Source organism: Lepus europaeus, chromosome 12, assembly GCF_033115175.1.
Source record: "Lepus europaeus isolate LE1 chromosome 12, mLepTim1.pri, whole genome shotgun sequence".
Classification (NCBI taxonomy): Eukaryota; Metazoa; Chordata; class Mammalia; order Lagomorpha; family Leporidae; genus Lepus; species Lepus europaeus.
Window position 1 is genome coordinate 33,671,356 of NC_084838.1, and position 12,747 is coordinate 33,684,102.

General features: G+C 37.0%; 1 protein-coding gene across 5 annotated transcripts in view; it reads right to left on the bottom strand.

Moving 5' to 3' along the window:
* The window catches only part of INVS (inversin), a 192,328-nt gene that overhangs the window by 55,538 nt on the left and 124,043 nt on the right, over positions 1 to 12,747 (bottom strand). For 4 of the 5 annotated variants that reach the window (XM_062207871.1, XM_062207872.1, XM_062207873.1 and 1 more), the window contains 4 exons: positions 10,985 to 11,094; positions 7,739 to 7,910; positions 4,348 to 4,503; positions 3,726 to 3,955 (listed from right to left, as the gene is read on the bottom strand). In XM_062207871.1, coding sequence (XP_062063855.1) covers positions 3,726 to 3,955; positions 4,348 to 4,503; positions 7,739 to 7,910; positions 10,985 to 11,094 — 668 coding nt within the window. Of the gene's footprint in view, positions 1 to 3,725; positions 3,956 to 4,347; positions 4,504 to 7,738; positions 7,911 to 10,984; positions 11,095 to 12,101; positions 12,185 to 12,747 lie in introns of those variants that run through there. The other variant, XM_062207876.1, reaches the window with a different exon arrangement.

Here is a 12,747-nt window from a genome sequence, read left to right on the forward strand (position 1 = left end):
TACAGACCAATTTCCCTGATGAACACAGATGTAAAAATCCTCAACAAAATTCTGACCCATCAAATCAAACAACACATCAGGAAGATCATTCACCCAGAATAAGTGGGTTTTATCCCTGGAATGCAGGGATGGTTCCACATTCACAAATCAATCAATGTGATGCATCACATTAACAAACTGAAGGACAAAAACCATAAGATTCTATCAATAGATGCAGATAAAGCATTTGTCAAAATACTACACCCTTTTGTGATGAAAACTCTAAGCAAATTGGGTATAGAAGGAACATTCCTCAACACAGTCAAGGCAATTTATGAAAAACCCATGGCCAGCATCCTATTGAATGAGGAAAAGTTGGAAGCATTCCCACGGAGATCCGGAACCAGACAAAGATGCCCACACTCACCATTGCTATTCAATATAGTTCTGGAAGTTTTAGCCAGAGCCATCAGGCAAGAAAAAGAAATCAAAGGGATTCAAACTGGTAAAGATGAAGTCAAACTATCCCTATTTGCAGATGATATGATGCTATATATAGGGGACCCAAAGACTACACTAAGAGACTACTGGAACTCATAGAAGAGCTTGGTAAAATAGCAGGATATAAAATCAACACGCAAAAAGCAACAGCCTTTGTATATACAGACAATGTCATGGCTGAGAAAGAACTTTTTTTAAAAAGACTTTTATTTATTTGATAGATATAAATTTCATAAGTACAACTTTCAAATTATAGCAGTTCTTCCCCCATACCTGCCCTCCCCCCCAAACCATCCCACCTCCTACTACCTCGCCCATCCCATTCTTCATTAAGATTTATTTTTAATTATATACAGAAGTTAAATTCTATACTAAATAAAGATTTCAACAGTTTTTGCACCCACACAGACACACAAAGTATAAAGTACTGTTTGAAGACTAGTTTTACTGTTAATTCTAATAGTACAACAAATTAAGGACAGAGGTTCTACATGGGGAGCAAGTGCACAGTGACTCCTGTTGTTGATTTAACAATTGACAGTCTTATTTATGACGTCAGTGATCACCCGAGGCTCTTGTCATGAGCTGCCGAGACTATGGAAGCCTCTGGAGTCCACAAACTCTGACCTTATTTAGACAAGGCCATAATCAAAGTGGAAGTTCTCTCTTCCCTTTAGAGAGAGGCACCTCCTTCTTTGATGGCCCCTTTGAGAAAGAACTTCTAAGATCAATCCCATTCACAATAGCTACAAAAAAAATCAAATATCTTGGAATAAATTTAATGAAGGATGTCAAAGATCTCTACAATGAGAATTATAAAACTTTAAAGAAAGAAATAGAAAAAGACATAAAAAAATGGAAAAATCTTCCACGTTCATGCATTGGAAGAATCAATATCACCAAAATGTCCATTCTTCCAAAATCAATTTATAGATTCAATGCAATACCAATCAAAATACCAAAGACATTCTCAGATCTAGAAAAAATGATGCTGAAATTCATATGGAGGCACAGGTGACCCAAATAGCTAAAGCAATCTTATACAAAAAACAAAACCAGAGCTATCATAATACCAGATTTTAAGACATACTACAAGACATGTATAATTAAAACAGCCTGGAACTGGTACAAAAATAGATGGATAGACCAATGGGACAGAATAGAAACATCAGAAATCAATCCAAGCATCTACAACCAACTTATATTAGACCAAGGAGCTAAAACTATTCCCTGGAGCAACGACAGTGACTTCATAAATGGTGCTGGGAAAACTGGATTTCCACATGCAGAAGTATGAAGCAGGACCCTTACCTTACACCTTACACAAAAATCCATTCAAAATGAATTAAAGACCTAAATCTATGACCCAATATCATCAAATTACTAGAGAGCATTGGGGAAACCCTACATTAAACAGACATTTCTCAAAAGAGGAAATCTAAATGGCCAATAGAGACATGAAAAGATGATCAGGATAACTAGCTGTCAGGGAAATGCAAATCAAAACCACAGTGAAGTTTCACCTCACCCCAGTTAGAATGGCTTTCATACAGAAATCAACAAAAACAAACGCTGGTGAGGATGTGGGGAAAAACGTACCCTAATCCACTGTTGGTAGGAATGCAAACTGGTAAAACCACTATGGAATACAGTATAGAGATACCCCGGAAATCTTAATATTGTCCTACCATATGACCTCGCTATCCCAATCCTCAGAATTTACCCAAGGGAAATGAAATCAGCAAATAAAAGTTATCTGCACATCCATGTTTATTGCATCTCAATTCACAACAGCTAAGACATGGAATCAACCTAAATGCCTATCAACAGAAGCCTGGATAAAGAAATTATGGGATATGTACTGTATGGAATACTACTCAGCAGAAAAAAAAATTGCAACAAAATGGATAAAACTGGAAAACATCATACTTAGTGAAATAAGCCAGTCCCAAAGGGACAAATACCCTGTATTCTCCCTGATCTATGATAACAGATCACCTAAAAGGAAACCTGTAGAAGTGAAATTGACAATATGAGAAGCAATGACTTGAACAGCCCTTGTCTTGACTGTTGAGGAACAGTTTATTATTACTTTTTATTATTTTTATTTTTTACACTTAGTACCATTAGTAAACTCTTTACTTAACATAGAAATTAATCTTAAGTGTATAAAGCCAATTGAAAATAGATCCCAGTAAAAAATAAGTGTGGGAATAAGAGAGGAATGAGCTGTACAGTTTGGCACACATTCCCACGAATTTACCCCTAAAGGTAAAGCCAAAATCTTGCCATGGGACTCCAGATCCTATTAACTGGGTAGTACTAATGCCATCTTACGTGTTGAAGTGATCATATTAAGTATGTAACTGATCATATAGATAGGATTAAGTGTCAAAAGGATTACATAAATAAGACCAAGTGTCTGGTAATAACAATAGATAGAATTAAAAAGGAGAGAATGTTCCAACATGGGAAGCAGTCCACACAGCAGACTCATTGAATGACAAATGTCCTAAACAGCACTCTGACCTCAGAATCACCCTTAAGGCATTTCTATCTGGCTGAAAAGCCCAAGAGAGCATTTCAGGCGTGGAAAGCCAAGACATTGTGGCAAAAAACGTTCTACATGAAGGATCTCTGTGAGACCCAGTGGAAAGAAGGGGCCATCAAAGAAGAATGTACTTTTCTCTGAAGGAGAGAACTTCCACTTTGCTTAAGGCTCTGTCTAAATACTGATGGAGTTTGTGAACTCAAAAAGGATTCCATAGCCTTGGTAGCTCATGTCAAGAGCCTCAGGTGATCATTGATGTCATAAATAAGAGTGTTAATTGTTAAATCAACAACAGGAGTCACTGTGCACTTACTCCCCATGTAGGACCTCTGTCCTTAATGAATTGTGTTATCAGAATTAACTGCAAAACTTGTTCTCAAATAGTACTTTATACTGTGTGTGTGTGTGTGTGAGTGGGTGCAAATTGTTGAAATCTTTACTTAGTATAGAGCTGGTCTTCTGTATATAAAGTTAATTAAAATGAATCTTAATAAAGAATGGGATGGGAGAGGGAGTAGAAGGTGGGACGGGAGTGGTGGTAGGAGAGTAGGTATGGGGGGGAAGAACCATTATATTCCTAAAGCTGTACTTATGAAATTTGTATTCATTAAATAAAAGCTTTCTTAAAAAAAAGAAAAAGAAATACTCTAACAATCTTGGAGCAAACGATGCAGAAAAGATCCGGAATGTCTACCTCTTTGTCTTGAATGTTAGGGTCTGCATTATTTTCCATGAGCACTGCCATGCAGTTGATATATCCTCCATATGCAGCACACTGCAAAGGGGTTCTTCCCGCATAATCTTGCACATTGGGATTGATCTTATTTTCTATCAGTATCTGGCAAACATCAGCATTTCCTCCTAGTGCTGCCCAATGTAGAAGTGAATGCCCATCTTGGTCAACTAGATCTACCCTTGCTCCACCTAGAAAAGCAAAATTATAATGAAATGTTTAATACAGTACTTAACAAAAGAAATTAAAAATAGTAACTGTCCCTTAACTGCTTTATTTTATCTAAATGTTTCCTGCTTCCACAGTGTTTACTTCAGATTTTTACAATAAGCCTGTTAGCTGGTTAGCACAAGAATCACTCCCCTTTTGACATAAAATGAAACAGAACTGGGTAGGTGAAGTGATTTTTCCAAAATCAAACAACTGCCAATGGTTGGATCTAGAAATAGAACTGCAGTTCCTGGGGCCAGGCTGGATGCTCTTCCCTTCATCTTTCTACCCACATGGCTGTTGTTATGTAAAGCTTTATTTCAGACTAAGCATGCAAGTATTCCTACCTTTAGAGAGTCCTCAATGAACTAACCTTTGATAAGTGTCTGAATCACATCTTTGTGTCCCATCTCACAGGCTCGGAAAAGTGGAGTATGTTTCATGACATCAGTAGCATCTACTTGAGCATTATTTTCCAATAATAATTTCACAGTGCTGACGTGACCAGAAAGGGCAGCTGCATGTAAAGCTAAAAAGCAAGAGAATATGACAAACTCTTTAATAATAACTTTACTTTCTTATTATTCCAACTATGGATCTTTTCCTATTGTGATTTCCCCATCATTTGGACTAAATACAATCTAAATCTTCAGGATTCTTCAGTTATTTTTCACTTTGAGAGAGTCTACCTTCCTTTCTACTCCTTTGTATTATTCACACTTGACCCCTTCTGCCTCTCTCTTCTGTTTTCTTCCTTTCCATCCTGTTGGTCTGAAATTGTAATCTTTTCTGTTACTGTTCAGTTTATTGTAATTCTCTCTTTAAGGAGAGCAAGAGAACAATAAAATATCCAACTGAAATGATATAAATGATGCAGGCAATTTTGTTCACTGACCCTTGCTTCAGGGGTCATGTGACTGGAAGTGTCCTGTCAATCTGCTGTTCCTTCAGTTGGTCTGTGTGCCCACATAGTACTGAAAAGCATGGATACCTTGTTGCATTTTTCATATATGTCTCCAAATGCAAGCCAGTTACTTACATAGGTGCAATTTTAGACACACCACTTTGTTTTAACGTTGGAGAAAAAAAACGGAGAGATGTAATGGTGCTTTCCTAAGGGGTTTTAAAGAGTAATTTTGACTATATGAATTTCACATTACACAGATGACAGCCTACTACTCTACTTGGCTTATGCCATTCCTCTTTAGGTTTGAATTAGCCATGATTACAGTGTAGAGGCCTAGATCAGTTCCTTCTAAGTATTATGACTCTGTAAAGCCTAGAATAGGGCCCCTTTCAAGGATAATCTATAGAGAGGACCTCTGACGTCTGTAAAATGCATGCTTTGGAGGCTGGGTACTATTACAATGCTGGGAACCAAACAGATAAGGCTATTTTCTAGCAGGAGAAGCAAAACAAAAACACAGTAAAAGAAAGTAAACAAAAAACACCCCCCATCACTAAGGTATTAGATAGTGATGAATGGTTTAAGTAATGTAATAAATGTATTTCGATATGCAGAGCAATTCAGAGACCACTTTTAATTGGTAGTAAGGGAAAGCCTGGCGGAGGAACTGATGCTGCAGTTAAAACCTAGACTCTCCCACTTCTGACTGTTTTGAAGAATATTTTAGTAAATCTGTAAATCTTTTAGTACCTCTAAAAGACAAAAGATTTTTTTTTTTTTCTAAACACATCACTGTGTCAATCAGGTTTCAGTCAGAAGAAAGAAACTACATTGGATATTTAACAGAGAAAATTCAACTTAAAGAACTGTTAACTATATAGGTCAAGAAATGAAAAAACAAAAAGAGAACACTAAGGTATCACAGAGGAAGCAAATGCAGGAAATAGCTGCAAATCTTCAATTTGGAGAACAAAAAGAAGAGCATGGAGTCATTAAAATCCAAAATCTTAGAAAAGGAGCTTTGCAGAGTGAAACTCAGATCTCTGAGGAGGGGCTCTGTTGGTTGGTGCTAGTGTCTCTGAGGAAGTTACACTGCCACTGAGTCAAACTGTCACTGTTGTGTTGAAGAAGCATTACCAAGGTGGTGCTGATCAGAGCAGGGAACAAAAAGAACAGGAAGCATACAGGAAGATATAACCCCATCTTCCAGTCTTCCTCTACTGCCGCCTACTGGCAGGCTTCAAGAGGGTACTTAATGGAAAAGTAAACTGATTTGCCCAGCTCTAGGCCTAGCATAGCAAAGAAAGGATTAAAGCATAAGCTTGAAAATAAGAGACAAGAGCTTAATCACTGGTATAACCACAATGTCATTATCATATCTAAAAGTCTTAACATCAATTCTATAATATAATCAAATATCCAGATAATGTTGACACTTCTCTAATGGCTTTAATAGTTTGTTTGAATTAAGATTCCAAATAATGTCCATACTTTGCTATTGGTAAAAGTCTCTTCTTAATAGGAAGATGGAAAGGAAAAAACAACCCTGTAGAAGAATGAAGGAAAGGAGCTCATATTCACAGAACAGAAATGACAAGAAGGGATTTCTGACATATAATAAAATCCCCAAAGAAAAATAACCCAAGGAACTAATGAAGCTGTGAGAAATTTATGTCGAAACTATAACCATTGTGCACATCCAAAAAGCACTTCTGGTCAAGAGGATGCAACAACCTTTGCCCATATCTTATTAAAAGACATGAAAAAGTTGAACAAAAGACAAAGCGAAAAAGTAGAAGACTATATACTAATTGAAACTGGAGAAAACATGAACTGTTCTGATCAATGTGTCTACAGTATTTCCTGTAGGAAACTGTGAAGCTCTGATAAAGAAATACTTTTGAATGCTAGAGCCTTTATTATAAAACAGGTACTACCTATATCCTGTTCTGAAAAGTTTTTAAGGGTGTTGTGGTGTTGGTATTAGAAGGAAGACAGAAGTGCAGCGGTCCTCCACCTTATCTCCCTCTAGAGCTGCATCAATAGTTTTAGCAGCAAGAGAGATCATGTCTATGACAATATGTAGGGACAAATGGCTTTAGTATGTTTCTGTAAATAATAAAAACAAGAACACTGAGAAGCCTGTTCTATTATTTCACTGGAGTGTGATTTTTTTTCTTTCTGATTTGCAGTTAGGATACACTGCACAAAGAAGAGACCTCTAAGTTGCTAAAAATAACTTGCATCTCTTTTATTAACTAATATATAGTTAGAGGGGTCTCTTATTATAAAAAGTCATTAAAAGAAGCATCTCGTAAAGGACCTGGATGCAAGGCTGACTTGAAGCTTTAAAACCTCTATAGTCATGGCAAGTTACCTCTAAAATGGGAGGTTTAAGATGCAGTAGTGTTAGTCAAATTTGAGAAAAGAGCACAGTGAAAGAGAACACACTTAGATGGATGTGTTCTTTCTAATATAATTCTAAATTTTTGAAAATATAATTAATAACTACTATATCAGCATAATTTTAAAGTATGTAAAGGCATAAATCTGTCTTTATATAAAGATACATGATCAAAAGAGTTCCTATAATCATATCTAAGGAGAAACCAGGGTATTAAACCAAATACTACTTTTTACTCAATAGAAACAAAGGCTAATTGTAGCTATAATGCTTGGAAGAAATAAAGCCTTTGGAGTGATAGCCTGGCAAACCCAAACTTAAAAAGTGAAGATCAAACTAAAACAATATTAGAGTAAGAACAAAAAGTTCAGTTTAATACTTTATAAGTTTTATAGCAACATCTAGACTTACAACCTGAATGAAAATAAACTGAAACTGTCCACCACTTCTTACCTGTGCCTCCATATTTGTCTGCCATGTTAATATCAATGTCAGATTTTAAACTCAGCATGGTCCTAAGGACATCATCACTGCCTTTCCCAGCTGCCCACATAAAAGATGTTCTTCCTTCAAGGTCTGAATCATCTTTCACTGAAGGATGTTTTAAAAACACTTTAACTGTTTCCTGTAAAAAAACTTTTTTTAAAAAATTGAGATAACAGGGTAACATCTTCTGAGCTAACAACGCCACTATTATATGTGACTTTCACTAAGAAGCAAGGCATTTTTCTTTTTTTTTCAAACAAATGAAATTATATTTTTATAAATAGCTACAATTTCCACTGACAATAACAATTCTCTGTCCTTCTATATTAGTTTTAGTCTCTGTAGCACTGCGAAAACATCATTCAACATCCTTAAAACTGCAAATGATCATCTTCAATTAAGCTTGAAAACTTTACAGGTCATTGTTAAATAAAGTGACAAAGGATTCAAAAGTATTCAATGTAAAGACCAACAATAAAATATGTTTTCTTGGGGTTGGTGTTGTGGCGTAATGAGTTAACCTGCTACCTGCAATGCCAGCATCCCAGATGGGTGGTGGTTTAAGTTCCAGCTACTCCACTTCTGATCAAGCTCCCTGCTAATGAACCTGGGAAAGCAGCAGAAGACTGCCTGAGTCCTCGGGCCCCTGTACCCAAATGGGACACAGATGAAGTCCTTGGCTCCTGGATTTAGTCTGGGCCAGCTCTGGTGGTTGTGGGCATTTGGGGACTGAACTAGAAGATGGAAGACCTTTATATCTCTCCTTTTCTCTCTAACTCTGTCAAATAAATAAAATTTTTAAAAGTGTTTTTTTGGACACTTTACATGCAGAGACCCATATATGTTCAAGCATGCCTCCAGGGAAGATTAATTTTTTCTTGTTGTTTTTCAAAGAAAGATTATAGTGAGACCTTATAGAGGCCAAGGAGTTCAAGAGTCTTAAAAACAAAGCTTAGAAAATTTGCATAACTATCAAAATCAACTCTATAATTGGCAGATTATCCATAGGAAATATTTCTTTAGATAATATTCAAAATATTCTCCCACTCTTTCTTACTCCCATTAACGTAGTTATTTAATCATTGGTATCTGTATATTTGTTCAATTTGGAGTCTAAGACTCAGGTTTAAGGTCATAGATAAGTCAATCTCCTCTCTGGGAATGCTGGCTTTTAAATATGTAAATGTGATAACATGATCTATCCCATAGGCTTGTGTTAAATTATATACTGATTTCTAATTTCTATAGATTGACTGGACTGGGCCAAATGAATATTTTTATCTATTTGTAATAAGAAGGAGCTCCTTCTCAAAAAACTATTTTGTATGTTTCTGAGAAGTTGGGAAATAATAGAAGACAAACTGCTTGTTAAAAGTCACATGATCTTGGCCGGCGCCGCGGCTCACTAGGCTAATCCTCCGCCTTGTGGCGCCGGCACACCAGGTTCTAGTCCCGGTCGGGGCACCGGATTCTGTCCCGGTTGCCCCTCTTCCAGGCTAGCTCTCTGCTGTGTCCAGGGAGTGCAGTGGAGGATGGCCCAAGTGCTTGGGCCCTGCACCCGCATGGGAGACCAGGAGAAGCACCTGGCTCCTGGCTTCGGATCAGCGAGATGCGCTGGCCGCAGTGGCCATTGGAGGGTGAACCAACGGCAAAAGGAAGACCTTTCTCTCTGTCTCTCTCTCTCACTGTCCACTCTGCCTGTCAAAAAATAAAAAAAAATAACATAAAAAAATAAAAAAATAAAACTCACATGATCGATTTAATAAACTTCGAGGAATGCCCAGAACTATGGCTAGCTTTGTTCTGGATACTAGAGTAAGAATGATGTGGGAACAATAGCAGTCTAAATATTTGGTCGAGCATTTGGAGAGGTCAGAAAGACAGAATTATCCTTGGTTGATGATAGCATCATTATAATGTAATGAAACCAAGGTTTTCCACACTTGTAGGAGGCAGCAAAATCAGCTGTGACTGCTTTAATGAGCAACTCTTTGGCTGAGTCTCTGGGTCTCAGTGACCACTGAATCAGGTAGCTGAAGGAGCCCTGATATTTACAGTGTTGTTAGATGAGTTGAGTAAATAAAAATGAGAAAGTGTTTGTAAACTGTTAAAGGCTGTGAGGAGGAGAATTATTAATAGTATTCAGTATTTTTGGAAGTAATTAATATTTTTTCTTTTTCAGACATATATAATAGCTAATTATTGGGCTAGTAATAATTAAAATCCATTGTATATTTTGAATACTTGCTGCATGCCAAGAATTACAGTAGGCTGTTGTAAATTTTCTCTAAGCTTTACAACAATCATGGAAGAAAAGATATAATTATCCACATTTTCCATATGAAGAAACTAAGATTCTGGTTGAGAAATTTGTGCAATATCATAAAATAGCAAACGCACAGTCAGGAGTGCAGCTTTGTCTTACTGCTTTTGGGACAACTACAGATTGCTAAGCACTAGATGTCTTTAGTGTCATAAAAGTAACAAAAAGATGAAGTATATATACTTAGCATAAAATAAAATGTCAAATTGAAAATTCAAATAAAAGCTCTATACAACTTCCTAAATATTCTGACACTTGTATCAAGTCAGAGTTAACAGCATGAACAATTGTTAAAAGATAATTGTGGCTGGCGCCGTGGCTCACTTGGCTAATCCTCTGCCTGTGGCACCGGCACCCTGGGTTCTAGTCCCTGTTGGGTGCCAGATTCTGTCCCGGTTGCTCCCCTTCCAGTCCAGCTCTCTGCTGTGGCCTGGGAGTGCAGTGGAGGATGGCCCAAGTGCTTGGGCCCTGCACCCACATGGGAGACCAGGAGAAGCACCTGGCTCCTGGCTTTGGATTGGCGCAGTGCGCCAGCCACAGCATGCCATAGCAGACATTTGGGGAGTGAACCAACGGAAGGAAGACCTTTCTCTATCTCTCTCTCTCTCACTGCCTAACTCTGCCTGTCCAAAAAAAAAAAAAAAGATAATTGTTATACAGACAAATGAGTGTATGTGAAGAGTGTATGTGAAACTGGTGAAATTTGAATAAGATTAGTGGATTACATTAATGTTAATTTCTTATTTATGATACTGTAATAGATATTATCATCAGAGTAAACAGGGTGAGGGGAAAAGGAATCTTATTTCTTCTAACTGCATATAAATCTACAATTGTAACAAAATTAAAAATTTCATTAAAAAAAAAAAAGCATTGTCTCTTTTACTTACAGCAAAGTTACTCTGAGCTGCATAATGCAAGGGTGTTGCGCCTTGGCTGTCTGATGGGATAGTTCCAGACTTATTTCTTTCTAAAAGGAGATGAACAATCTGTGCGTGGCCTGAGAACAGACACAACAAAGTAGTTACCATCTACAAAGGACTTTGACCAATTTGTAATGTATTTAGAAGAAGACTAACACATAATGAAGCATCCAAAATGGTTTCTGAATAGCAGCTCCCAATGCAGCCCCTTCTAACCTCTCACTAGCACACCGTAAGGTATAACAGAAGTGAAAACCTACAACAGTAACAACTCCATGCTTCAGTCAAGAAGGAAATGACATTAATTATAACTTCCAGACTGAGAAACAACTACAGGAGGTATAATAACCTCTGCATTCTTTGGGTTCACATTATAAAGTTGCCTGTCTCAATGAAGGGAAGGTGTCTCAGAGCCAGGCCCTCTTAGCCATCACTGTTCCTGTTCTCAAGGGTCCACTGCCCAAAACGCTCAGAATTGCAGGCTGTTCTCCTGTATTCAGGTGGACAAGTGATAACACAATCTCTTTTATTTCTGAGGCCTCCTGACCATCCCCTCTGCCCTCTAATATCCATCCTTCAGTCTTTGAACATCCAGGCAGTGATCTCAAATCCCAGGAAAAAAAAGGTGTAACAAGGTAGTAGTAAGGACAACACTCTGCAGAGCATTCTGGAAGAAGTGGTCTCCACCAGTGAAGAACTGGTAAAAAAGTTCAAGAATGAGCAAACTTGGTCATCATATATGTAGGAAAAATGAATTTCATCTACTACTGCTTCAGTGATTTGGGGCACCAGGCAATAGAGATGTCGATATTAGCATAGCAAGGACACAGCTGCATGAAAGCCAGGCAGAAAAGAGGATTTTGCTTGGGAATTGTACTCATCTATTGGTTCTACAGACTTGGTCTAAGATGGAGTTATCTATAAGATGGGATCAAAGGCAATCTATCTCACAGAGTTCACCTAAACACATCTCAGGAATAAAGAGAAAAATTTAGTAAAAGCTCTCTGAAAACATACTACAGGACAGGCAACAACAACAACAACAACAACAAAAGAGCATCAAAGATAAAGATACAGAGCATACCTCTGAAAATGAGCTACAGAAGGATCCAGAGGAACATTTCAGGTCACTGGCATTGTTGACTAAGTGCTAAAAGAGACGGCTTCTATGAAAGAGAAACAGAATATCCTAAGAAGAAAACAGACTGAAATAAAAGGTAACAGAAGGAGGCAAAAATAAAACAAGATGGAATAAAAAGAAATATGGATGAGGGAAGGGAATAAAATATATATATATATATATATATATATATATATATATATATATACAGGTGGCTGAAATAAAGCAGAATTTATGGAACAAAAAGCCAAATTTAGTGATGTGAAGAAAAATTTGACAAGCAAGCCCAGAATCCAGAGGAAAAGGAATAAACCATATATATGTTTATTGAAATAGAGTATAAATAATTATTTTAAATCTGATTTATAAAAGTGAATGCAACAAAAATCACTTTCAAAAGAGACAATGATCAAGATGATAACTAGAAACTCAGATTATATTAACAGTTACTAAAAGAGTATTATGTGAAAGTGTGCTAAATTCCTTATCTTAAGTAGGTGGGAATCAATACATGTAGTTTTGCTCTTGACTCTGACTCAGGCTTAAAAATGTTCTTGATAAATTTAAAAGAAATGACTAATAGAATCTAAAAACCCTCCCAAAGCATTAG